Source organism: Daldinia vernicosa (assembly GCF_022497035.1).
Source record: "Daldinia vernicosa strain CBS 139.73 unplaced genomic scaffold F5Y00scaffold_7, whole genome shotgun sequence".
Taxonomy (NCBI): Eukaryota; Fungi; Ascomycota; class Sordariomycetes; order Xylariales; family Hypoxylaceae; genus Daldinia; species Daldinia vernicosa.
This window is the reverse complement of record NW_025953923.1, coordinates 776,221-797,135: the sequence shown is the minus strand read 5'-3', so window position 1 is coordinate 797,135 and position 20,915 is coordinate 776,221. Positions and strand designations below refer to the sequence as shown.

General features: G+C 47.7%; 9 protein-coding genes across 9 annotated transcripts; 4 read left to right on the top strand and 5 right to left on the bottom strand.

The window, feature by feature from the left end:
• Positions 1–1,021: 1,021 nt before the first annotated feature.
• F5Y00DRAFT_258821 (CoA-transferase family III) lies at positions 1,022–2,275 on the bottom strand (the record flags this gene model as incomplete). The annotated part of the gene is made up of 2 exons (XM_048010771.1): positions 1,022–2,160; positions 2,215–2,275. 2 exons carry the CDS (start codon positions 2,273–2,275, stop codon positions 1,022–1,024), a joined length of 1,200 nt encoding a protein of 399 aa, XP_047868343.1.
• Positions 2,276–2,401: 126 nt separating this feature from the next.
• F5Y00DRAFT_195293 (UPF0029-domain-containing protein) lies at positions 2,402–3,484 on the bottom strand. The gene has a single exon (XM_048005244.1). It carries the CDS (start codon positions 3,384–3,386, stop codon positions 2,544–2,546), a length of 843 nt encoding a protein of 280 aa, XP_047868342.1. The 5' UTR covers positions 3,387–3,484; the 3' UTR covers positions 2,402–2,543.
• A 679-nt stretch (positions 3,485–4,163) lies between these two features.
• On the top strand, positions 4,164–6,143 carry F5Y00DRAFT_195249 (Metallo-dependent phosphatase-like protein). The gene is made up of 7 exons (XM_048005242.1): positions 4,164–4,402; positions 4,464–4,544; positions 4,617–5,052; positions 5,103–5,346; positions 5,402–5,763; positions 5,815–5,939; positions 5,992–6,143. The coding sequence occupies exons 1-7, from the start codon at positions 4,253–4,255 to the stop codon at positions 6,025–6,027; spliced, it is 1,434 nt and encodes a 477-aa protein (XP_047868341.1). The 5' UTR covers positions 4,164–4,252; the 3' UTR covers positions 6,028–6,143.
• Positions 6,034–6,844, bottom strand: F5Y00DRAFT_195260 (uncharacterized protein). Its single transcript, XM_048005243.1, has one exon. The coding sequence runs from the start codon at positions 6,701–6,703 to the stop codon at positions 6,260–6,262; it is 444 nt and encodes a 147-aa protein (XP_047868340.1). The 5' UTR covers positions 6,704–6,844; the 3' UTR covers positions 6,034–6,259.
• Positions 6,845–7,656: 812 nt separating this feature from the next.
• On the top strand, positions 7,657–8,790 carry F5Y00DRAFT_258817 (uncharacterized protein; the record flags this gene model as incomplete). Its single annotated transcript, XM_048010770.1, has 1 exon — positions 7,657–8,790. The coding sequence occupies one exon, from the start codon at positions 7,657–7,659 to the stop codon at positions 8,788–8,790; it is 1,134 nt and encodes a 377-aa protein (XP_047868339.1).
• Positions 8,791–8,842: 52 nt separating this feature from the next.
• On the top strand, positions 8,843–9,627 carry F5Y00DRAFT_258816 (Spt4/RpoE2 zinc finger-domain-containing protein; the record flags this gene model as incomplete). Its single annotated transcript, XM_048010769.1, has 3 exons — positions 8,843–8,938; positions 9,046–9,293; positions 9,453–9,627. 3 exons carry the CDS (start codon positions 8,843–8,845, stop codon positions 9,625–9,627), a joined length of 519 nt encoding a protein of 172 aa, XP_047868338.1.
• A 482-nt stretch (positions 9,628–10,109) lies between these two features.
• On the bottom strand, positions 10,110–12,346 carry F5Y00DRAFT_195171 (uncharacterized protein). Its single transcript, XM_048005241.1, has one exon. It carries the CDS (start codon positions 11,964–11,966, stop codon positions 10,122–10,124), a length of 1,845 nt encoding a protein of 614 aa, XP_047868337.1. The 5' UTR covers positions 11,967–12,346; the 3' UTR covers positions 10,110–10,121.
• A 363-nt stretch (positions 12,347–12,709) lies between these two features.
• On the bottom strand, positions 12,710–17,559 carry F5Y00DRAFT_228058 (amino acid permease-domain-containing protein). Its single transcript, XM_048006576.1, has 5 exons — positions 16,883–17,559; positions 15,841–16,823; positions 14,782–15,787; positions 12,887–14,727; positions 12,710–12,727 (listed from the first exon to the last, which is right to left on the bottom strand). Exons 1-4 carry the CDS (start codon positions 17,055–17,057, stop codon positions 13,118–13,120), a joined length of 3,774 nt encoding a protein of 1,257 aa, XP_047868336.1. The 5' UTR covers positions 17,058–17,559; the 3' UTR covers positions 12,710–12,727; positions 12,887–13,117.
• Positions 17,560–17,815: 256 nt separating this feature from the next.
• Positions 17,816–20,897, top strand: F5Y00DRAFT_228057 (transmembrane amino acid transporter protein-domain-containing protein). Its single transcript, XM_048006575.1, has 2 exons — positions 17,816–20,284; positions 20,341–20,897. Exons 1-2 carry the CDS (start codon positions 18,164–18,166, stop codon positions 20,515–20,517), a joined length of 2,298 nt encoding a protein of 765 aa, XP_047868335.1. The 5' UTR covers positions 17,816–18,163; the 3' UTR covers positions 20,518–20,897.
• The last annotated feature ends 18 nt before the right edge of the window (positions 20,898–20,915 follow it).

Genomic DNA, 20,915 nt, shown 5'->3' with positions numbered 1-20,915 from the left:
TAGAACCTGGTAATATAATCCGCCCCCTGTTAAAGAATTAGAACGGGACGGAAGGAAAAACGAAAAAAAAAAAAAAAATAAGCTCGCTGCATGAATGAGTTGGCGGTCAAAACTGTCGAACCGGCTTTGTTCCTTATTACATACCTTCAACCGTAGAAAAAGCACCGGGAAACAGTAGATTTTACGTGCAGAATGACTGGTCACTCACATACGACCTTATGTACCTGTTACTAAATAACATCGAGGCGGTGACACAGGATAAGAAAAGGAGTATTTTGGTTCTAACATGGAATAATAATAATAATAATATCGACCTTGCTTGGCTGCTTGCAGGGAACTGTATGTATATAGTATATACCGTGGGGGGCGCTGTTCTTATATCTACCTCATCTGAGACACCTACACCGCGAGTCGGGAACATATCTATATAAATCTTCACGTTAGTCCAAAGGTAATTTGAGTTGTGGTGGTCCTGATCTGGTTATCCTAACAAACGACTCAAAAAGAAGACAATTCGATATTGCCAAGAATCATTTCTGTTCGGTTCTCTTAAACGAGTCTTCAGAAGAATAATATCGCAGATATGGCAGATATGTCAAGAAGCGACCCGCCGTCTCCTCCCCCGGCACCACCGCCAAGTCCGAGCAGGACGTCGACATATAGTTGACATGTATCCAGATTATCTTGGAGGTGAGACTCTTGCCCCTCATAGGAACCACTTTTAGGCCAGACCGACTCATACTTCTATGTAGTGATGAAGCTAGTTTCGTGGTCCAAACCAGGCTGAATAATAGGTTCGAAGGCGTCGCTTGATATCGACAGAAAGGGGAAAAGTCCTTGGTATCGATCTTACGGAAGCTGATGGAAGCTAGTGGAACCGTCGGGTCATATTTTAGGCTGTGGCTGTGGCTCTGATAGAAAAGATCCTGGGAGGCAAAGAGCAAATAGGCGTTTAAAACCCCCCGGGTAGATAAAGGCGTGCATGCTTTTGGTTTAAACCTGCTCTTTTAGATTTCCTCTTTTATAGCTTTGATTGGGGTTTTAATACGACGTTGCCATCTTTGATGTCGAAGTCCTCCCCTTTCTTCCATCCGAACCAGTTCGTTAGGGCTTCTTCGCCCCCTTGACCTGGAATGAGATATATGCCAATGTAGCTACCGCCGGAAACCCCGGGACCCTGACCGTGAACACTTGGATCCGTAGCTTTCTCGCTAATAGCCAGGCAAGGCGTTTCGCGTAACGTCGCCGCTGGGCGTTGGTCACCCTCGCGATTAATGTCCGTTTCTAGTTCAGAATAGTCTAGTACGGGAGTACAGCAAGCATCAGTGCCATCGAAGATCGTCTCCCATTCTGAGCGCGTTTTTGACTTGAATATTGTTTCAAACTGCCGTTTCATTTCCGGCCAGGACTGTCGATCGGAATGCCGCTTCTCCCAAGTTTGGTTGCTTAAGCCTAGACCTTTGATGAAAGCGGCATAGAAATGCGGCTCTAAAGCTCCTACTGCCATGTATTTCCCATCCTTCGTTTCGTACGTATCATAATATGGGCATCCTCCATCTAGCACGTTCTCGCCGCGCGGAAGATTGCCCAATGGTAACTTCAATAATTGTCGAGTAAAAGTCGTCAGATAGCTAGTACCGTCTACCATGTTTACCTCAACGACTTGTCCCATTCCCGTTTTCTCCCTGGCTATAATAGCGAGTAAAATACCTTGAAACAATGTGGCCCCTCCGCCAGCGAAGTCTGCTAGGATGTTTTGGGGTGGGTGCGGTTTCTCCCCTCTTCGGCCCAGCAGGGAAAGCACTCCAGCTACAGCGAGGTAGTTGATATCGTGGCCAGCCATCTGGGCATACTTGCCGTCACGACGGAATCCTGTCAGACGGGCGTAAATAAGACGAGGATTCGTGGCACACAAAACCTGCGGGCCAAGGCCGAGCTTTTCCAACACGCCTGGGCGGAACGGATCGATTATTACATCAGCCGTCTTAGCTAATTTTTTAACAAAGCCAACACCATCTGGCGACTTCAGATCGACAGCTACGGAAGATTTATGTCTTGTAAGCATATCGGGTGTCGGCACCACTTGAATACCAGTCGTGTGACGATCGATCCGAAGGACCTTGGCGCCAGCATCTGCTAGAAGTAAACCAGCGAAAGGTCCTAATTGCATATTAATCCCACGGATGTTTGATGGATTGTAAGAGTATGACCTACCAGGCGCTAAACCAGCAAATTCAAGGACTTTAAGCCCCTGAAGTGGTGGTGGACTAACCATTCTTTCGAGTGCTAAGTTTGGTATTGGATGAGAACGTTGAGCCGTGGCAGCATCTACTAGATGAGTCTTTAATCCTTGTAGAATTGAGAAGCTTTTACATTCTTAGAGAATGATAGTGGGCATTAAACCGCGAGACGTTGGGCGAGAAGAAACCCGTTGATGGACGGAAGAGATCAAGCATATAAAAATGCGCGGAGAACCGAGGCATCTGTGCAAATCACAGTGTGACAAGGCGTTTACTTGGCACCGTCACGTGTGTCTTTAACTCTTAACTCTTTCCCGGTCCTTTCTTCTTGTTAGGATTTTCAGAAACCAGGCCAGCTTTAACAAATGCATCTCTGGCGGTTTGGTTGATCAGGGCAAACCGGCGAGGACCAAGTTTATGTCCCCCGTACCATCGGGTAACAATTACCATCACGTTCCAGAGGTCCATCAACTGCATAAGGTGCAGGACCCGGCCACCAGCGGCAGTCTCGCCGTCATCATCGCAATCTTGAAACGTAGTACCATTCGGGCCCTTTATGCGCCATGCTGTGATATTGTGCGTAGCACTTCGGACTTTCTTGTCAGTGGAGAGAAGGTGCTGGACAAACGCCTCGGCTTCCTCAGTCGATGACACCTGAGCGCATCGAGCTACAAAAGTCGACTTCAACTCAACAAATACATCTGACATAATCCAGGGAGGTTCTCGCACGCTGATCTGCTTGGAATCTGTTGCGGATTTAGCGGGGAGTTGAGGATCTGCGTCATCTTCATTGGAAGTATCCTCGTGTTGGGGTTCCTCTGGAATCTCGGACTCTAGAAGCCGAGTTAATTCCTCGATTGCATCGAAGAGGCAGACAGTCCCTGGTTGGTAAACCGTGCTCACTGCCTGGCAGAACAGAGATAATTCCCGGGCTGCATCGCCACGCTTTCCGTGCTCGCCAGTACTATTAGTACCTAGAACAATTGGAGGTACTGCGGGATAGGTAGGGGGAAATTCGATACGAAGGGAGGATGATTCTCCGGGTGGTGATAAAACATACACATTGGCTTCGCTCGACGGTGCCAAGCAACCTTCGCCATATATCGAATTGATGGCCTCAAGCTCATCCTGAAGCTCTTCAGACATGGTGCGGCCTTTTTCGCCTGCAGGCTCATGAGAAATTCATAGAAGAAGAAATACAAGGATAAAGAGCTGATTGTCTAACTATGAGCAAACACTGAAGCCTCGCACTGTAGACTTTCAAGGGCTTTACGCGCAATAGTAAATACCTAAGATGGTAGACTATTATGAGGCTGTGAAAGTATCAGGGTGCTGTGCTTCACTAGAGCTTAGTATGAATGTATGAAGGTTGTATGAATGGGACTCGAAAGGACTTTGAAGGATTACTTTTTAGGAAGAATGTGTGCCAATGAATTAAGGCAATATTATGTAACTAAGAAATACAATTAGGATAATAAGCATTACTCATCTTTTAAGTGCAGATGCCTTTACATAGAAATACACCCTGCCGTGAAGGAGGTGTCTGTATAGTACCTCCTTATCTTCATTGAAGGTACCTATGCAAGGAACGGAGTATCTTAGGTAACAAAGAAGCTTCGACTAGGTTATCGCCTATCCTTAGGTACCTTAGGTACCTGGGTAGGTATCCACCTAGTGTATAATTCTCGAGGTCCGTAGAGGAATCGAGAATCCAGAACCCAACCCCACGCCGTTTCGCCCCTCCAAATTTCCATATCGTAAGCTCCGAGTTCCGATCAACGTCTTTTCTCCAGAAGCGCCGAACTCGAAGCTGCCTCAACCACACATACAACATAATTTTTTAGGTGTCAGCACTATTAAATTTAGTTATTGTTAATACCGTCGAATTTAGACGTTCGGATATTATTGCTTATCCTATTCTCTCTATTTTCCTACCCTGACCCGTAAAACCATCCATCTTATTCGGCTTTCCGTTTGCAGCCTTCTTCCGCCGCCCCAATAAGTCGTGAAGGATGGCCTCTGCAGTAGACCAGGCAACGGCCTACAAGAATGAGGGCAACAAAGCTTTTGCGGCTCACGATTGGCCTAAAGCAATCGACCTCTACACCAAGGCTATCGAGTTGAACGATAAAGAGCCGACATATTTCACGAATAGGGCTCAAGTTTGTAGTACCCTATTCAAGCCTTAAACGCTCGCGTGACTAACCTTACTCCCGATCCTAGGCGCATATCAAGTCAGAATCTTATGGTTATGCTATAGCTGATGCTACCAAAGCGATCGAGATTAACCCCAAATTCGTAAAAGTATAGTCACTACTATCCGAATTCTAGTTTAGTTGGTCACTTCTCGTTAAGTACTAACCTGGCTTAAAATAGGCTTATTTCCGCCGCGCCGTAGCCTCTGCTGCTATCCTAAAACCTAAGGATGCCGTGCGAGATTTCAAGAAATGCGTCGAGCTCGACCCGGCGAACAAGGATGCCAAGCTGAAGCTTGCCGAGTGCCAAAAGATCGTACGGCAGCTAAACTTCTATGCCGCTATCGACGTAGGAGAAGAGCCCTCTGCGGCGGAGGGTCTCGATATCGCATCCATGGCCGTCGAATCAGACTACGACGGTGTAGAGCTCAAGGACGAGATGACCCAGGAGTTCATTGACGACATGATCGAGAGGTTCAAGAATGGAAAGAAGATACACAAGAAATATGTCTACCAAATCATAATTGCGGTAAAGAATATCGTATACAACGAACCTACTATGGTAGAAATGAAGATTCCGGACGATGTGAAGCTTACTGTCTGTGGTGATACACATGGTGAGTTAAAGAGTATAAGGTGTGACGAATCAGAACTAATTTTGCTATAGGACAATACTACGATCTGATGGAGCTCTTCAGACTGAATGGTCGTCCGTCTGAAAAGCATTGGTACTTGTTCAACGGAGATTTCGTAGATCGAGGTTCTTGGTCAACAGAAATCGCCCTATTATTATATGCCTATAAGTGGCTACGCCCCAGCGGCATGTTCCTAAACAGAGGCAATCACGAAACCGACGACATGAATAAGGTTTACGGATTCGAGGGAGAGTGCAAAGCAAAGTACAATGAAAGGTATGTCAGCAACTGTTTTGTTTAAAGCCATTCGCATATTCTAATCAGGCTCTAGGGTATTCAAGCTGTTCTCCGAAAGCTTTTCCGCACTACCATTGGCAACACTCATCGGTTCCAAGTATCTCGTCTTGCATGGTGGCCTATTTTCAGATGATAACGTCACTCTTGATGATATCCGAAAGGTCAATAGGCATGCTCAAAGGCAACCAGGTCAAGCCGGCCTGATGATGGAAATGCTCTGGACGGATCCTCAAACAGCCCCTGGACGAGGTCCCAGCAAACGAGGAGTGGGTATGCAATTCGGACCGGACGTGACAAAGAGGTTCTGCGAGAAGAACGGCCTGGATGCTATCATTCGAAGCCACGAAGTCCGTATGGATGGTTACGAAGAGGAGCACGATGGAAAGTGCATTACCGGTAAGTTGTCCCCTGAGTTGGGTCAATTCCTATATGCTAACTAGTTCCAAGTCTTCTCGGCACCGAAATATTGTGACCAGACAGAGAACAGGGGCGCGTACATCAACATTGGTCCCGACTATAAGTTAAACTTCAACCAATTTGATGCTGTTCCCCATCCTCCGATCCGACCGATGGTAAGTCCCTATCTTAGCTACAAGGCGAATACGCCAAGCTAACCCTTTTTAGGCGTATGCGAATAACTCCCTTATGTCGATGATGTAAGAGGCATTTTAGTTTTGATGTTTCCAAACGGTGATCTTGCATTGGACGGTGGCTTAACGTGGCATCTTTGCATATATGGCACTTGATCGTCAGGGAAGCAATGGCGTTGCGGGGACAAGGAGAGGAAACAGGATATACCATTAGGGCGGTAGCAATACAAAATGTGGTTTGAGATTATTTTGCTTCTCGGCGTGTTGGTAATGATTGACAAGGTGGTTTCGTCGGTCAAGTTTCAGCCAGTCCACAGCTCATCCTCCCCATCTCTTCCCACCAAAGCACCAAGCCAGTCAGAGCACCCTCGTATTCGAAGTGATGAGTGAACACCGTCTTGATAAGAGCCTTGCCAAGCCGTAATGGCTGCGGAGAAGGCTGATAAGTCATCTCGGGGAACTCTTAACCAACAGTCCTTTCCCTCTACCTTAAGAATATCTAGAGGCATTCCAAGACCTGTAGTGCCTAGGAATTGCTTCAAGGCAGCTGTACATTTTGACCGCACTTGGAGAGCATCTAATACACCTGGGTCGGCCGAGGCACTGAAAAGCTCGAGGTGTGCGTAGGAATACCGTGGTGCCTTGATAGTAACTGTAACCAGCTCGTGTGACTTTTTGACCCTGGTTGCACTCTGCGTGCCGGCCATTGATGCATCGGTCATTGATGTATCAGCTTGTTCAGTCATTATGGCCTCTATTATTATTATTGGGATATAATGCTCTTGTCTCTGAAGTAATATTATTGATGGCTAGTCCTAGTTAGGGTGGCTTTTGAAGGATGCATTTCCATCTGTTCGTGTAGAATTGTAAAGTAGAAAAACAAGAGGGCACCCCTGTGGGGCACCACAATAACCCGAGTTTACAAAGGACGTAGTTAACTGAAAATCAATCACGTGCCGCCCGCCCGCACGCCAGCAACGGCAACAAACTCGATACCCTCGAAAATGGCACCCTTAATACCCTCAATACCCTCAGCAACCCTTACCCACGGCTCGGCACCCTCAGCACCCCTTTAGCACCCCTTAGCACCTTTAACATCCTGGAAAAAGGCTCAAAACAGTACGTATTTCGACCTTTTTTTACAAAAGTGGGGAATCTGGTAAAACCCGTTATTCTTAAAAAATGGACCCAATAAAAACGCTTAAAGGCCGCGCATGGACGAACTTCCTTCTCAAAGAATTCTTCCATTTTAAGAATTTGAGATCAGCCATCGGGCATACATCTTTGATAGATACCTACCTAGGTATGTATCTAAGTACACTCGGTTAATTGAATGCACTTTCCAAATTGTAACTTTGATTGCTTTTGATTTGATTGCTTTTGATTTTTTGGAAAAAAGGTAGACTAACTGTACCTTTACATAGTAAATTAGGTGTAGTAGTACCTATATGCACTTGATGCATGGTCCACTTAGTTTGGCAGTGAATTGCAATCGCCTAATGGTGCACAGGCCGCCCCACCACAGGAACAAGGGCAGGTGCCAAGATCACCTGCCCCTCAGACAAATATATAAACATACACAAATAATTCGGATAGTTGCATGATTTATTATTTTATCCGAACTTACCCCTCCACATCACCCACATCACCAGAGTTGTTAAGCGAGTTGCATCAAACCGGAATTCATATAACCGCCATAATGAACCGAGTGCAGCAGGCTAAGAACAAAGGGGCTCGAGCTCGGCTATCCCGACAAAGAGCTAACCCGCCTGCAGCCCGTGCAGTCCCTGCAACACCTGCAACACCTGCAGCCTCTACCTCTACAACTTATAACGAGGCTCCTGGTAACGAAGCTCCTAGTGACGAGGCCTCTTCTAGCCACCTGATTTCCACCAATAATAATAATAGTCCAATTCCAAACTACGTCCCATTCAACACTCCAGACAGTGTTGCTAACGAAAACGTTCCCGAACAAGCTGTTCCCACTCCAGAGCCTTCCAATCACGACCCCATCTATCAAGACTTTGTCAATCAAGGTAGTTCTCCCGGCCAGTACATTCCCATTCCCAACCAAGTCCCCAATCAAGGTGGCCCACTCCCCCCTGGCTACGTTTCTTCTCAAGTTTCGAACGCCTATTTCCACAATCAGATCTTTGAGGACTTCGCCTACGACCCTTCTGAGTACTCCCCTCACACTATTCGTCTTGACCTTGAAGATATCCCTCAGTTCATCAACGATATTATCCTTGAAGGAGTCGTCCCTCTGTACCTCCTTGCCTTAGCACCCGATCAGGTCCCTGACTTCCAACTCTTTCCCGACGGCAACGATCCCGCCGACGAAAATTCGTACAGCGAGGGTTTGTTCGAGGAGGAAGCGGTGAGCGAGGAGAACGAAGACGTAGCGCAAGAGCAAGAGGAAGAGGAAGAGCAAGGCGGAGATCAAGAGTTCGATCTAAGCTATTATTTTGGAGAGCACGGGCCTAACGACGAAGTAGAGGTTGAACACGCTGATCATCCTTCGGACGACCGTTCCGATAACCAGGCTCAAGGCGCCGGCCACGATTCCGGTAAAGACTCTAACGAAGAGGCTTCCGATAGCGAAGAAGAAGACAACTCTGGCAAGGGTTGCGATCAGGACAAATATAAAGATCAGGGCGGCGACGATCCTGAAGATCCCGACCAAGGAGGCTCCAATCAAGGTTCCAACAAAGAGGGCTCGGGCCACCAGAGTTCTGACTGCAAAGGTTCTGACCCAAAAGGCTCTGACCACAAAGACTCTGACCACCAGGCTTCTGGCAATCAAAGTCGTGGCAAAAAAAGCCTCCAGCTCTAAAGCTGCCAACCACCACCTATCTTCCAATACAACCCCTGACACAGCTTCCGAGATGGCTTCCCAGAACTTGCTCGGCATGGTCATCGCGCCTAACCAGTGGCGATATGCCCGCGCGTGCATGGTGTGCTCTATCATTATGACCCAATCAGTACGTATTCTTCATGTCGAATTCCCCTTCCTGCCAATTCCAGCTATCTTAATAAATATGTATCCAAATCAAATTCGAAGCAATGCTAACCTGGATAAACCCGACAGCACTTCCGCGCGGAAGGTTGCCCTAACTGCCCTTTCCTTGACTTGAAGGGATCGCCCGAAGCTATTGAAGCTTGTACCTCAAGCCAGTTCGAGGGCACTGCCGCCTACTTCCAACCTCGTCGTTCCTGGGTTGCGCGCTGGCAGCGCGTTGACACCTTCGTCCCCGGTACCTATGCCATTAAGGTGAATGGTTCTCTTCCGGAGGACATTAAACAGGCAATGGAAGACCAGGGCCACACCCACATCCCGTAAGTAATTTATTTCCTTGCTTCAGTTGACAGTGGTAAGCATAGGCGCTAACATACTTTCTCTCCTTCGCGTAGCCGTGACGGAAGCGCCCTCGAGATCGATTAGACGGCGGCCGAGGGCCTTTCAAAGTCGGGCAAGCCTGCTGCCAAGCCCGCAAGACAACAGGCAGAGAGCCAGCCTGTTCAGAGCAAGGGCAAGAAGAATGCCCAGGAGACGGGACAGCAGGGCCGTCAGAAGGAGGATCGCCGTAACCAGCAGCAGCAGCAGCAGCACAAAGGCCACCAGAAGCAGGGCCAGCAGGTGCAACGAGCTGGAGAGGGAGGCGGTGATTAACATTTCTTAATGCGCGACATGGTTACAGGGGTTGTTCTAGATACCAGATGTTTTATACTCCCGAATAGGTTGAGTTAATTCTCCCAGGCTTTGCATTAGGAAAAGGAAAAGGTGGACGTGGACAACCACCATGATTGTTGATATGGGATTGCATCTGGTTTTTTGTACAGGGTCTACCTATCGACCTACGTTTACTCCATAGGACACATCCCTATGATGACTTGTCTCGGTCACTTGGCCATCGCCATCGGAGTTTTAATTAACATTGCATTACATTACATTACATCGCGTTGTCCTGTGTTTGTTTTTAGTGCGCCGTGTTTTTTTCATGTCTTGCTCGCTGCTATTAGGCTAGGTAACTTCACAAGTAATGCCTCTTTATATTATATAGATATATAGAGAGCCTCTCGTTAATTCATACGCTATTTTCTCTATGCATGATAATATGCCTGCCTAGGTACCTGACTTGACCTACCCGGATCGCATGTTCCTACCTAGATAAACCCCCTCCTCCTCATCTCCTCCGCCTCCGATCCGCCTGCGACAAAGTACGACCCGACGGCATCGGCCTTGCGGCTCTCGTGCCTGTGCTCCGCCGTCCCCGTCGTAGTCTCCTCGGGGTCCGCGTAGCAGTCGATTATATCCTCGATGTCCCTATACAGCAGCGTGTCCCTGGGGCGGTGGTAGAGCTGGCTCGGCCGCCGCGGCTGGTGGGCTGCTGCTCGCTCGCCGTTTTGGAGTAGCGGAGGCGGGTAGAGCTCTCGCGTTGTTTCCATGTCGGGGTCGGAGAATGGGAACATTAGGTCCTCGTTGCTATTGTTGTTGCTGCTGCTGGAGGTGGAGTAATCGTCTGTTGTCCAGGATTTATCGCTGGGTGCTTTGGTATGTGGAGAAATGAGTTCTTCATCTTCTTCTTCTTCTCCTTCTTCCCCTTTGTTACCGTTCTCGTCCATGTGATCACTTCCATCGTTCTTAACTCCTTCGGAGAACCTGATACCCCAAGATCTAATTCTAGGGCTGCTTCCGAAAATCCCCTCGTGCAGTGGAGAGAACGAATCGGCGTCTTGGGTCCCGGGGCTAGTCTGTTGCTCGTGGTCCGAGGAGGAGAAAGCACTCCAGACCGACCTGCCTGTTTCGTTCCCGCTCTCCTTCTCGCTGCCGGTGTCACTATCGCTATCACTATCATCACCGGCACTACTCCTCCGCGCTTCGGCAATATGCCGCCTCTTCCCCCGCGGCGCGGGTTGTAACTTGAAACCCTCGACGCTAGAACGCTTGTCGAGGCCAGCAGGCCGTCTGCGGATAGTGCGGGCTTGGGTGTGCCCGGCGTCAGCAGTAGTAGGAGAGCCGGTGAGAGCATGTAGCGTCTCGAGATGGGTATCCGGGACGGCGCGCGGAGGCGGAGGCGGGTCGAAGAATGCGCTTTCCCGGGGATATATGGCCTCGTGGCATATAGTGCAGAGGTTATCCTTTTTCTCTTGCGCAGTTCCGAGGACGGCGTGGCAGCCGCGCCAGGGACATGTTTGTGGTCCTGAGGGTAAAGTTGGCGACGAGTTTAGGATGAGGCCGGGTGTGTGCTTGCTGGCAGAAGAGCCGTTATATGCCGACGTCTTGGGCTCGCGCTTCGGCGGATCAGTTATATCGATACCAGCCATGGTTCTCTTCTCTCCGAGCATCGAAGCCCGTGAGCCACGCCTCCCAGAAGGTTGTCTGCCGTCGGACATCTTCCTTGGCGGCGGAGATCTAAGTCTCCCGGAACCCTCGCTATACCGGATGATAGGGCCTCTATCTAAGGCACTCGCATTGTATATTCGTATCGTCCCAACGCCAGGTAGTATCGGAGAGGCTACGCCCGGGTTCGTAGGAGAGATCTCTCTTGATGGTGCCCGATCGCGAGATGGTTGCCCCGTCTTGGTGAACGTCGGGAATACAAAGCTCGTCCTATGGCTCCTCGGGCTCATCGACGAATAACTAAAATTAGGCACAGGGGCCTGCGGCGGTCCGCCGGGGTCGCTCAGGTCGTAACGAATATGGCTCTTCTCCCGTACCCAGCCGAGCCGCGCGGCGTACTCTTCATCAGATACCACCTCCTGAGTACGCTTATCTACAAGCGGCCGGTCTGGGTGATGTGTGCCTTTATAGTTGGCCATCCAATCCTGCCGCTCCTCTTTATCTTGCGCCGACGTCTTCTTCCCCTTATCCCCATTATTCTTATGTCGAAAACTCCCAAGGACCCTCGAAAATATACTGCCGCTGCTGTTATTGCGCTTTAGGCCGGCAGTGAAACTACTTTTACGGGGCGACCCCGCGCTTCGGTGACGGTGACGTTCGTCTACCATCTGTCTCCTGTTCCGTGATCCTTTTGATGAGGAATATCTCCCGCCGTATTATATAAGTTAGTGAGATTAATGTATAATATAGGTAAAAAAGAAATATTAAGTATTAAGTATTAAATATTAAATAGTAATAATAAAAATCGCTATGCTGTTAGGAAATGAATATGCTATGCGTTCATAAATGCCAAATCATGGCGTCAGTAATGAGTGACATTGATAAGTAGTGAAAAGTCAAAAAAGTTTTAGAGTCAAGCGGCAACGCGCCGCAGGAATAGGCTCCAAGTCATTAACAACGGCGTGTTTTTTTGTTTAGTACATAGAAAGATGAGAGGAGTGAATTAGCGGTTCTTTGATCATGTAGGGTCGGATATATGACTCCTTTCTTTCGTCGCAAACTAGACTGTGATTGTTAGCATTGTGAATCATAAGGGTGTCATAATGAAGCATTGTGCTTTGTCATTCATGCTTCCTTAACCAACGCATTGTTATTTACACCAAAGGGATGATTGTCTATTATATAGATGCTGAATAATAAAAAGACTGCATTGATATCGTCAGGGGGTTAGGTGAATCGAGTCTACCCTGACGTGGAGCTGGCCTACCTAACATCCGACCTTCAGCTGGTGTGTTACTCGTATCTCCTATGTTAGTGTGTAACATATCTCACGGCTGATTTTTCGTCCAGATGTCTTCGATCCAGCTGGAGGATAGATTAACCAGTAGCTTGAATAAAGCAAAATATGTCCGTAATATGTATGTCAGCCCTAAACTATCCAAGTGAATAGTAGTATTGTTATCAGCTTTGCTTTTAGAAAGCCCACTACTACGTCACTTGAACAAAGGCCACGGCTGTTAATATAGGTCAAGTATAAGAGTCGGAAGAACAAGACATTGTTCTGCCTGAAAAGGGTCCCCATACTAACCATTTGATTCGTGGAGAGAGCAGTATACGGTTCGACGATGGCCTCCTATGCATAGGACCCTAACAGTCTCAGAAAAATAGGGATAATCAACTCGGAAACGGACGACGGAAAACGTCCCTTATTTAAAACCAAGGTCTCGCTATATATAACGTTTTCGTGATAAAACAAATCAAAACAATAGTTGTGCAATCCCTACTAGTTAAATCGGCCCCCCTCCTAGATGGTGCTATATTATAGACTGACCGTCACAGTCATATTATTACTTAAAACCAGGAGGACAGGTGGAAGTTCGTGGCAGAGTACCTCGATATCGGTCAAGTATCTCAGGCTGGCCTCTTCGCTCTTGCATGTCCCTTCCTCGGGAATCGGGAGGGTCGTAAGCAATACCGCCGTATTGCTGCTGTTCTGACGCATTAGCTGGTTAATTATTAGGTGCTGAGCGCGACTAGGTAAATCGTTGAATGAAAGAGGTAGACTCTGCGTCGAGTAGGATGAGCGAGTATCCTCGTCTGATAAGCCACTCGAACGGTGAGATGCTAGTAACTCCGGTATATTAAATTGCGCATATGATAGTCCCCCATTTCGCGACGCCGAGTTTCTTCTAGATCTTAATAGTGGCTCAGACACACTATTTTCAGGTTCCGCAAATGTAAGCCGAGGCCCATGGTCTTCTTCAGCCTCGACCGTAGTCTCCGGAACGGGTCTGCTAGAAAACGGACCGGCCGAGACGTTTCGTGATAGCATAGGACGCCTGAATCTGGCTGATGTTGGCTGCTCTCCTTCAGAGAACGTGATCCTCGGTCCTGAATCGTCGACTAAGACAGTAGTTTCCGGGGTTGGGTTACTAGTGAACCGGCTTGCTGATGAATGACGCGATAGAGCGGGTCTAGACGGTACTTTTGGTATAATAGGGCATGTTTCGCTTGGTACTGCTGTAGTATTGAGGTGATTGTCTAAGTTCTGCGTTCGTTTAGTGCTGGATAGTATTGGTGTTGAAACCGTCTCTGCCACAGAGGCTATCGTGCCATACCCGGACGAGGTGGCTATAGTCTGCTGTCCCAAATGCCGATCTTGTATTTGCTCTAGACTCCTTTGTGGCGCCGTCCTTTGCATAATATCTCCATGGCTTTTTCTCCGTCCCGCAAACGTTGAGAAGCTAGGTCTTCGTGATGAAGTTAAGTCTTCCATAACGTCAATATTTGCCGGGCCAGTAACATCGTTGAAGTCGGCGTCTGATGACGCAATAGATTCACCGTCGTCGTCGTCGCTAAAGTCGGGTGTATTAGTATCTGTCCGAACACCAAATCCGGAAGAGCTCAGCTGGTGAGTATGAATACCGAAGTTGACGCCTAATTTTGAAATGGCAGAAACGGTCGGTTTCTTGGATATTTCTAGTATCTCGTTGACGTCAAGTCCCCTGGGCAAACTATGATAGCCATCTGAGTTGGACACTGAACTGCCTCTGCGTCTAGTAGCATTCAGCATTTGCTCTAAGGATGCGATTTCTTGAGATCGAGACATTTCGTGAGCTTCGGTCCTCAACCTCCGAAGTTCTTGCCACCATTCGTCGTCTTTCAGCAACTCGTTTACAATACGCCCATATCCGGAACCAATTCCTCGACCATTGACAATAGTCTCGTAGCTCTCCAATTGTCCCGAAGCAAGCCAAAATACTTGGATTGTAGCGTCGATTCGTAGCTTTTCTAAAAGCGCCTTTAATCTGGCCTGCTCTTCCTTGATTTCGCTCTCGTACTCAACGAATACCAACACTCGGAGCTGAAATGCTCTTTTCCATGCTGGAACACTTTGTAGAATATAACCAAGTTGAAGAATCAACGTATCTGTATTTACCTGTCAGTCTACAATTTTCAATTTTTGTACGTAGGGGAACACACATGTATCGAAATTAGTTGTCCAAATACTTCTGTCGCCGTCGGTGATCTCAGCCGACATTTGAATTGGCCAAAGGTCGATATACCTTTTAGTGTTATTTCCATCGTGGCGTGGGGTTTCCAAGGTTTGAAACCCTTTGCCAATAGCAACATTCAGACGGTGGCGGAGTGCAAGATCTTCAAGAATCGTTAAATAACTTTCAGCAGACATCATGCCCTCCGTGCGCATGGCATCGGTTGGGAGGAACCCATCTAGTAGACGGGCGGATGTATCACCGCGTCGGCGTTTCGAAGGTTTGCCATCGGCCTTTGCTTCCAATTTCGGTCGGGTGGGCGTGCTTGGGACTTCTGGTATCCGTCCAAGCGGTCGGGACTTGCGTAAATCATCCATATTGTAGAAACCGAGAATGGCTATATTAGGTCTCATGCCGCCTAGGCCAGCTGAGAGTATTAGATTCCGCACTCCCCATACGATCGATGGCGACATCGTTAACTGGACGAACGCCTTGATTCTTGAGAATTCCGATATGTATCGAGCCCAAGCCGATTGTTGCAACTTTGCCTCGTGTATACCAGTATTGAAATCGTCCGTCACGATAACATGTCCTAATATGTACAAGGATCCTTTCTTCAAAGAGTTGCAGAATTGGATGAGCCGCGTATGATGCCGTGGATCATTGATTAGAAGTATGATCTGAGGTCTCCAAAATTTAATGTGTTCTGGTTTGAGTCGTAGGAGATACTTTCGCACTTGATGGTAGATCAAATTTTGAGATACATCACCCCAATGTTTCGGCGGGCTCATAAAATGAATGATGAGGAAGAGGAAGATGAGAATACAGATAGCAGCAGCAGCGTACGTTTCATCTATGAAGAACATGGAGGCGGCGGATATAACACTTCCTACAAAGGCAGTGTGCCAGCTGAAGAACTTAAATGCGGGACGGAAATTGGGAGCTGATCCTATCTTTAGCAAGAAACATGCTAGATTCATGACGAAGAACGTCATCTATACCGAGTATTAGTTCTATAGGCTAGGCTGGTATCTCATGGGGAACTTACCTGGTAGCTCATAGATATGAAAGTTGCGATTTGATTCAAGTCCGCGAATAGCGAAACCTGAGCGATTATGTATGTGACAAATATTGCAAGTATAGGATCGTCGCGCTTATTCCCCTTTCCAAAGATGGATAGCCCTGAAAGGAGTTTATCTCGGCCAAGAGCCTGAAGAAGTTTAGAACCACCGATAATTCCCATTAAAGCTGAGAAGAAGGTTGTCGCACACTCGCCGGCGAGAATAAGTGGCGGCCATATACTCACTGTGGAGATGACATTGGTATCGCGGAGAAACGAAGGGTGAGTGATACTAGAAGCTATCGACAGAATGACGACGAGATAGAGGACGAATGTCGCAGCCATGGCCCATAATGTTCCCCTTGGGATTGCTTTACTTGGACTGCGAAGATCCCCCGACATCGAAGCCCCTGCAAAGATACCGGATGTAGCACTGAAGAGGATGCCGAATAGTTCCCTGAATGTCTCAACACCTCGATACTTGGGGCCACCGGCGTGTGGAAAGAGATTGGAACGCATCGTAGCCAGGCTCAACCCAGTGAATTCAATTCCAATATCATCATCCTTGAATGGACTCTTCGCGATAGTCGAGATAGGGATGCTTATGATGGCTAGCGTTAATATGACGATGAGGCCACCGCTTGCTTTGACGAAGAGAGCACGTCCGGCAAGACTTAGACCCGTGCAGAAAATGAGAGCAACAGTCTGCATGCCATAGCTTTCCCAGTAGCTGTGTGGTATTGAAGGTCCTAGATTGAGTTTTAAACAATCTATGAGACCAACGATATTAAGCGAGGTGTTTACGACTTGGGCGAGATAGAACAAGATACCAATCGAGCCGCCGAACTCAGGACCAAGGGACCTTGAAATTAAGTAGTAGGCACCACCTCCTTTGACCTCCCCGTTAGACGCTATAGCAGATAGGGAGAGCGTAGTAATGAAATCGACAATATATGCTATAACAAGTAAACCTGCGTAAACGTTCGTATGTAAGGTGCCGAACCGTCACGTAGGTACTAGTAAGACCTACCTAGCATCCCAACCAGTCCAATCCGACCCATGATGGAACCGAAACGAAGGAACATTAAAATACTGATGATATTTAGAACCACGGGGATAAAGACTCCAGCAACGACTCCAAGCTTAACCTTCTTGTTGGACGGCGCCAGGCCGGAGCCCCTGTTATCTCGGGATTCTGGAGGCATATTGTATTAACGAGCCTCACGAATTCTTACTGTTGTTATAAAATATCGTAACAGTATGGAGGCTGGCCTCGTCGTTGTGAGAGGCTACCGACTCTTGCGGCAAGCAGGCATATTGGAGTATCATTATCCTATAGTAACCCCGCTCGAAGTTGAGCTTGGGGATCGTCGAAATCAGATGCCAGAAGGGATGCAAACAAATATCAGACGAATAGCTAGACTGGTTGTAGTCTAGTCATATTCTCCACAGCTCATCTCTCGAATTGAATCAAGTTTGGTCCAATGACGTCTGGCAGCTGATCCCAAACGAGACATACAGTCTGGGGTTGGACATGATGGAGAGCGACTTGACCAATTGCTATTTTTTATATGATAATACAAAAATAATATCGGGACGTTGGATAATTTTAGACGAAGCTGATCTTATAAATAAAATAGTATAGAACTTAAAAAGACCTAAAACTACCTTATCTTAGATACGTAAAGAAACTACAACTGCCTAGTGTGTACGACTTGAAGTTTAAACCTACCTCTGGGTACCTATGATAACATCGGCTCCTTCTTTAACAGTAATGTGCTTATTAGGTAGGTCCACTATTGTGTACCGGTCCGAAATATTCCAGTGCTTAGAGTAGCCCGGAGATAATTTGACGGTTGCTAATTGGCTGAGAAATCAAGGCGCATTTGGTCCATCCCGTGGTACGGCTCCAAATGATGCAGTTGACCGACTTAGGCCAATTCTTCAGGGTCTGACTGATAAGGTAGTATCACGAGGGCCCAAGTATCTTGGTTATCTACACACCTTGTCCAACAACAGCTGTCTCTCTCTCTCTCTACCGCCTTCTTTTCCATCGCATCATCTTGTAGCCTTCTTCTTCGCATCTACTAGTATGTCTAAGACAAAGTCTTTTCCTTAATCGAACTCCTAATCTAGTGCATTACTTATATTAATCTCCGGAACTCTGTAATTAACTCTTGTTTATAATTAGTTCCCGATAACTTCGGTTTCCAACCGTCGACCTATTCCCCAACCTCTTCGCCGCCAGCTCCGACGCCGCTGATACCTCAATGCTCACTTATTGTCATCAACCATTGTCCTAAACTTCACCATGGCGAATTCCGACCGGGAAGGAAGCATAACACCGCAACCTGGAGCTTCTTCGGGAGTGCACTTATCATCCTCTCCAGCTTCCGGCCGCATGTACGGAACTTCAGCTCCTCGCGCTGATGTTACCGCTCGCTTGGCTTCTCCCGTAGCTTCCTACGCCTTTGGAACTCCGCCGTCTCAACGGCCACAGGGTGCAATACGAAGTGAAGACAACGTTGAGAATGTAGGGCCACTTGCTGGTGCTGGTCAGAGTTCTATGGGTCCCGGAGTGTCTGCTCTCGCTGCAGCGCTTTCAAATTCCGTAGGGACATCACCACCAAGATTCGGTACTCCACCGATACGATCTTCGTCGCCGGCGGGAACAACCTCGGGGCCACAGCCATCTATAACCCCAACCAACTACGGCTCCTTCGAGACAAGGTCAAGAAATTGGCAGGGCGGCGCTTCGGGCGCCTACGAAGACCCCGAGATTATTAAGCGGCATTTGGTACAACCTACCGACGCTACGGATTCTTCATCCAACAATGGTGACAATTCCAAAGGCAAGCAGGTCAGCGATGCCGTAGGGCTGGGACGCGACGACAAGGAAGAATTCTCCAGCCTCAAGTTACAAGGCGGAGACATAACGCGCCAGATCTATAAATGGACCGAAGACGCAGAAGGCCGTAACCGACATCAGCGTAGCAAGAGCTTCAGCCATCCTAGGGACGAGCCCGAGAGTGAAGTTCTCGATATAAACACCATCAAGGTCCCTGGCGGATTCAGGCGGAACTATCTGAGGAGAGCGGCGCGTAGCCCGCACCTGGACTCTGATGGGTTGGAAGCTGGGGAAGGGACGTCGAGGGGTAGGCGAGATCCTCAGTTACTCACTAGCAGTTTCTTGGAATTTTTATCTATCTATGGCCACTTCGCAGGCGAAGAGCTCGAAGAGGACGACGAAGTATTGGGCCCTGGCGAGTACTTCTCTTCTGGAGAAAGTGATGAATACTACGATAGCGAGGAAGAGAGAGAGCCGATGGAAGACAGTGCCCTACTGACACCGTCTAAACGCAAGAGGAGACGAAGGGTCCGTGGTGGTAGCGGGAATAATACCCCCTTTAATGCGGCCCTACTTCTCCTGAAATCGTTTGTGGGTACAGGTGTTTTGTTTCTGCCTCGTGCTTACTTCAACGGTGGTATGCTTTTCAGCAACTTGGTTCTACTCTTCGTTGCGGCGTTGAGCTACTACTGCTTCGTGTTGCTTGTTACTACACGATTAAAAGTCGAAGGCTCGTTTGGTGATATCGGTGGAATTTTATATGGCGATTGGATGAGAAAACTTATATTGTTTTCGATCGTCATCAGCCAAATCGGATTTGTCGCTGCGTACATCGTATTCACGGCTGAAAATCTGCAGGCCGTCATTCTTGCCGTATCCGACTGCAACACGCACATTCGAATTACCTGGTTGATCCTAACGCAGATGATTATCTTTTTGCCGTTCTCTCTGTTCCGAGATATCGGGAAGCTTGGTTTCACGGCTCTAATAGCGGATGCTTTTATTGTCATCGGCCTTGCGTATCTTTTCTACTATGACGTCCTTACCTTAAGTACTCACGGCATCGCGGATATCATTCAGTTTAACCAAAAGCATTGGACACTCTTCATCGGCACCGCCATCTTCACTTTCGAGGGGATCGGCCTCATCATCCCCATTCAGGAGTCTATGAGGTCGCCGTCTAAATTCCCCAAGGTCATGTTCTACGTTATGATAATCATTTCCGTCCTTTTTATTACCATGGGTGCGGTGTCTTACGCCGCGTACGGATCGAAAACGGAGACTGTTGTTCTTCTCAATCTACCCCAGGACAACAAGCTCGTCAACGGTGTCCAGTTTTTATACTCGCTCGCTATTCTTTTATCAACACCGCTGCAGATTTTCCCAGCTATTCGTATCACGGAGAACGCTCTTTTCACGAAAAGCGGCAAGTACAACCCGTACATCAAGTGGCAGAAGAATATGTTCCGTTTCTTGGTTGTCTTCCTCTGCGCAGTTATTGCATGGGGAGGTGCGGACGATCTGGACAAATTTGTTGCTCTCGTCGGAAACTTCGCCTGCATCCCTCTCGTGTATATCTACCCTGTAAGTGTGCCCGTCCCTTTTATACGCCATACTAGGACGTACTAATATTTCTTCAGCCGTTGCTTCATTATAAGGGGGTAGCGAGAAGCAGGGCGCGGAAGGTAACCGATATCCTCCTCTGCATTTTCGGATTCATAGCGATGGCATATACCACCAGCTTGACGGTGATTAGCTGGGCCAGCGGCCCTTCCGGCCCAACCCTACCGAAGTACTGCGACCCTAATAAGCTATAATACCATAAGAGGGTGTTTGAAAGGAGGAATAGCTGTGTATATTATTTTGCATTGGCAGCGTTGGGAGATTGACGCGACAGAGTTAGAAATATTTTATCCTCGTAAGAGATGAGTTTTTGGTCTACGTGGAAATAGAACTTGCATGGCTTTTTAGCATAGGTACCTTACCCATTTAATATTTGGGATTGCTTTGTTTTACCTCTAGGTTGTTACGCGTGTGTTGGCTGGGTATCTACCTACCTACATATGTGTAGGGTTAGATTTCTAAGAATAAGGTGTAGTTATTGTTCTACTTGAAGATGTTGGTATTCATACTCTTGAATATAGAATATAATAACGTCTATTAGAAGAATAAGAATCATAGTATATTATAACTTTAACTTGTATGGACGAAGTCG